The 4,791-nt window shown below is 35.3% G+C and overlaps 1 protein-coding gene across 1 annotated transcript in view; it reads right to left on the bottom strand.

The window, feature by feature from the left end:
* RELCH (RAB11 binding and LisH domain, coiled-coil and HEAT repeat containing) overlaps positions 1 to 4,791 on the bottom strand; it is a 65,732-nt gene that overhangs the window by 59,696 nt on the left and 1,245 nt on the right. The window contains exon 2 of the mRNA XM_034642212.1: positions 3,483 to 3,630. Within this exon, the coding sequence (XP_034498103.1) occupies positions 3,483 to 3,630 (148 nt within the window). The remainder of the gene's footprint in view (positions 1 to 3,482; positions 3,631 to 4,791) is intronic.

Here is a 4,791-nt window from a genome sequence, read left to right as displayed (position 1 = left end):
TAACGCCGGGATCACGCCCTGAGCCGAAGGCAGATGCTTAACCGCTGTGCCACCCAGGCGCCCCTGAACATTTATATATATTACAGATATAGACATTTTTCAGGACAAATTCCTTGACAGCAGAAACTTTATCTCATGTTTCTATATCTAGTACCTAACACATAGCAGATGCTCAGAATGTCTAAAATAAATTTTAAAATGGCAATCCCAATATTTAGAATATGCATGTCCCTTATTATCTTTAAGAAAACTTGAAAATTTAAGAGGTGCACTGTACACGCACCAAGTAACACTAGATTTCTTTAATAACATACAGAAAGCTCAGTTAGGTTAAGCTCATTTTGGTTTGGTGTCTACTACTTTTAAAATCATTTTTATGTGAAAATTTACACTTCTAAATTCAGAAATGGAAAATATTTAAAATGAAAGCTTTTTAAAAATTTATTTCTTTTAAAAGAAAATGGCTATGTTGAAATAGTCTTGTATAGGAAAGACACAAATTGGCTATCCACCCAAAGGCATGTACAGATGGGTCAAAGCTATAGCCTGGTACTAAAAGATATACTGTGGGCTCTGGAATAAAAACTTATGTGTTCACATCCTAATCTCTTATCACATGGTGAGGCTTCTGGGCAAATCTGTCAATCATGTGAACCTCAGTTTTCTGATCTATAAAATAAGGATATCATGACCTATCCTTCAGGATTGTTAACAAGATAAGATAAATATATTATACAAAGCACCCCAGCACAGTGCCTGACACAGAGCAGATGCTCAATAAACATTAGTTCATTTAGAGATGTCTTCCTCTTTGAAGGAAAACTAATATAGACTTGATAAAATAACCAGATTTTTAAATTTAGGAAAAAGATGGTAAGAATGATGCTGAAAACAAACATATCTATTTGTCTTATAAACAGCTGCAGCTGAATAAAGGTTGGAGCAGACCCTACATTTACGTGTTAGGACAATGGACTCAATACCTGTGTTATCTATAATCTCCTTCTATTCCAGATAGGTACAGAAAAATTTAATAAATTTGTTCTTTCTTAGTGAGATTTACATGTGATCCAATGACAGATGACAGGATCTTTTCTGGATAATTGGTCTTTAGATAAGCTTTTAAGTTACTATCAAGGGGTAGCAAAGAGCCACAGATCTTTTTGGAAATGGGAACTGTGATTAATTGAAACTTTTTCATAAAGTTTCACCCACATATCACACATCTGATTCAATTACAGGCTATGGTAGAAGAGCATTAAAAGTCTGAAAGTAATTTTCTTGTACTAACATGTTTTCCTTCCCTTTTCCAACGAAAATGAAAAGCATTTGTTTACATATTAGCACTGTGTAATGATCAAAAATTACTTTATCTCCCCAAACCTAGAGACAGAGTATAATCTTTAGATTAAAAATACAAAGTCAAAACCACCACGTATTTATAACATTTCATTTTTAAGTATGCTTGGTTATAATATTTTGCTTTTACATCAATAATGCTTCCCCTAATTAGGAACACTAAAATACTTAAATAACAAGAATAATGAACCTCTTAAATCTGACTAATCTAAAATTTAGGTTTTCAAATGGAAATTAAAGGAAAGAAAATAATTATGTGATCTATTTTTGGGTAGGACTTACTTTCTAATTATATAACCATTTGAACAGTAATAAAACATACAAAACCAGATACATTCAGTTAGTCTCCTTAATAAACTACCATGTATTTAGTATTTAACATATAGCATAAAATATCTAATATTTAACATATAAAACATAATTATATAACATGAGACTTAACAAATAATAAATAGGATAAATTAGTCCTAAAATTATTCAAATAATTTCCATTTAATTTGTTAAATTTTAGATAAAACTGATGTGATTTACTGTTTTGATACAAGCCAACAAATAATACTTATGATTAAAAATCATGATTTGATATAGGGAGCCAGATTAAACTCTTCCAATGATTTCCCCATTCAACTGATATTACTATTATTTACACTGTTGAATCCTCTCTTAGCTTCTGCTGAAATGAAAACTGTTACATCATTTTTTTCTAACTCATACAATATTGTCTGAGATTTAAAATTATTAAATATTTCTATTCTTAAGCAATGGATTAAAATCATATATTGAAATGTCATTTTTAATCAGGTTAAACCTCATCCTTCCTGCTATGACATACTATATGGCACAGCTGTGGGCTCTGTTGCTGGGGTATCTGCATTTGAATTTGAATTCTAGCCTTGCCACTAAAGTCTTAAATAAACCCTCTGAGTGTCTCAGTCTCCTGGGGTGGAGACTCTGTAAGTCAATGAGTTAATACACATCTACAATGGTGATTAGAATAGAGCAAGTGCTACATAAAAATTAGTATTCACTTTTATCCATAATGACCTTGACAGGTAAACATTTGGTAGACTGTAACAAACTTGTCCCAGTAAATGAAAGAAAAAATCAACAGACTTGGTCGAGAAAGTAATCCACATTATGGGTATTCCCTGATATCATATTGCCCCCACGGGCCCCATCTGTCCCATGTGGCATCCTTCCTGCTCCAGGAGTGCCCACCACTCTGATGGAGATCAAACTATCTAACTCATTGTCTGCTTTCCCCATCTAAGAGCCAATGTCCTATGAATATTATAATTCCTGCAAAGGACTCAAGAACATCTTCAATTACAGATAGCCACAGCTTTGAAGCACCTGACAGGTACCAAACATTTGACACTAAAGGAGCCAGGGCTACTACGCTGATAATTTCCAGGGTGGACTGGACCAGAATCTATCTGGCTTCAGTAGATGTGGGCAGAACAGGTGGGAAAGTGGAGAGGGGAGGTGAGGGGAAGGAGATTGGTATGAGTAACCAAGCATTTAAAAAGAATGTTGGTCTTCCTACTGGAATAAGCAAGGTCCTAGAGGCCCCTGCTGTCCCAAGTATTAACCCTTTATTTTCTGGCTTATTGGAAAGTCAAGGGAAATTTTTGAAGAGATGCTGTGACGGCTAGGGAGCACCCAGAGGTCTCAAGACAAAGGTTTATTCACCAGCCAGCACAGAAGTATTTCAACCAATTTTTACAACCAGTAGTGTTGTGTTGATATACAACACCAAAATATCAGCCCTGGTTTGGAAGATCAAAGGAATGAGGAAGACAAGGTCCAACTAATTTTGTACTAAACTATGGCTAACTTGAACCTGCTTTACACCATTTAGAGAACTACATGGTTGTAAACTGTTGGTCACAAGCAGAACTCAGCAAATTTTAGCTATGCATAACCAGAACCTCACAGCACAACTGGAAGAGGAAGTTGACGGTTCAGATGTTCCCTGTAGCCAAAAAATTAGTAACATAACTCTGTGTAGTAACTACATAATTATATTCACATACCAAATCATGAAGGAAGAGAATTCCTCAAGTCATTTTATTATTTCTTGAATGTCAAAGAATCCAAATCTGTCTTTACAGTGTACTCACCTGCCACTCTCTCATCTGTCTCCCTGTTACCGTCATCTGAATATCTTGCAAAGTCTAAAGAATCAAGAGTACTGATGCTCCCAGCTCGATCTGTAATAAATAATGAGAAAAAAAAAAGAAACTTATTTTTAATTGTCAAGATAAAACACTGGAAATCATTTACCTATGATTCTAAATTCTACTAAAACAATAAACTTAAGACAAAAATGCTCACACCAACTAAGCTACTTTAAAACAACTCAAGTTTCCCTGCCCAAATCTCTGGCTAACTCCTGAACAATGAAACCACACACACAGGGCAGACTGCAACCAGTCCAGCTGAAGAGGAAAACACCCAAAACAAACAAAGACAACCTGAAATGAAATTTGAGCTACTACATGACAGTTTGCAAACTGAATTCAAGAAAATAATTTTTTATGAAAAAACACAACACTGTTTGAAAAAATAAACAGACTCCTGTCTCCACAGCATAACATATATTTGCACACCAAACAGTCCAAAACTACTTGATACACAAGAACCAGTAAAATGCGACCCCATCTCAAGACTAAACACAATCAAGAGGGACCAACTTGAAGATAATCTAGATGCTGAAATTAGAAGACCAAGTTTTTAAAATTACTAAAACTATGCTTAGTAGACTAAGATTTTAATATTACTAAAATTATGCTCAGTGAAGTAAAGGAATATGTGCACACAATGAAAGAAAGGAAGAAATCTTAGAAGAAAAATAGAGTCTATGAAAATACCAATGGAAACTCTAAAAGAGAAAATTTTCTGAAATTTAAAATTCTCTAAACAGTTTAATAACAAAATGGAAATAACTGAGGAAGGAATCAGTGACTTTCAAGATAGATTACTAGAAATTATCCAAACTCAAGAACAGAGAGAAAAAAAGATTGAAAAAAAAATCACCAAAGCCTCAGGGACCCATGGGACAACAGCAAAGAATCTGACACACGTGAAATTGTAGTCAACAATAGGTAAGACAAGAGATGGGCCAGATACAAATTTAAGAAGCTCAGAGAACACCAATGAAGATAAAGAGAACAGAAAGTTAGGCACATAATCAAATTGCTGAAAACCAAAAACGAAAAGAAAATATTAAAAGCAGCCAGAGGGGGGCGCCTGGGTGGCTCAGTTGGTTAAGCATCTGCCTTCAGCTCAGGTCATGATCCAGGGACTCCGGGATCAAGCCCTGCATCAGGCTCCCTGCTCAGTGGAGAGCCTGCTTCTCCCTCTGCCTGCTGCTCCCGCTCCGTGTGTGTGTGTGTGTGTGTGTGTGTGTGTGTGTGTGTGTGTGTGCGC

Source organism: Ailuropoda melanoleuca, chromosome 14 (genome assembly GCF_002007445.2).
Source record: "Ailuropoda melanoleuca isolate Jingjing chromosome 14, ASM200744v2, whole genome shotgun sequence".
Taxonomy (NCBI): Eukaryota; Metazoa; Chordata; class Mammalia; order Carnivora; family Ursidae; genus Ailuropoda; species Ailuropoda melanoleuca.
The sequence above is the reverse complement of the archived record's forward strand: the minus strand, read 5'-3'. Positions and strand labels throughout refer to the sequence as shown.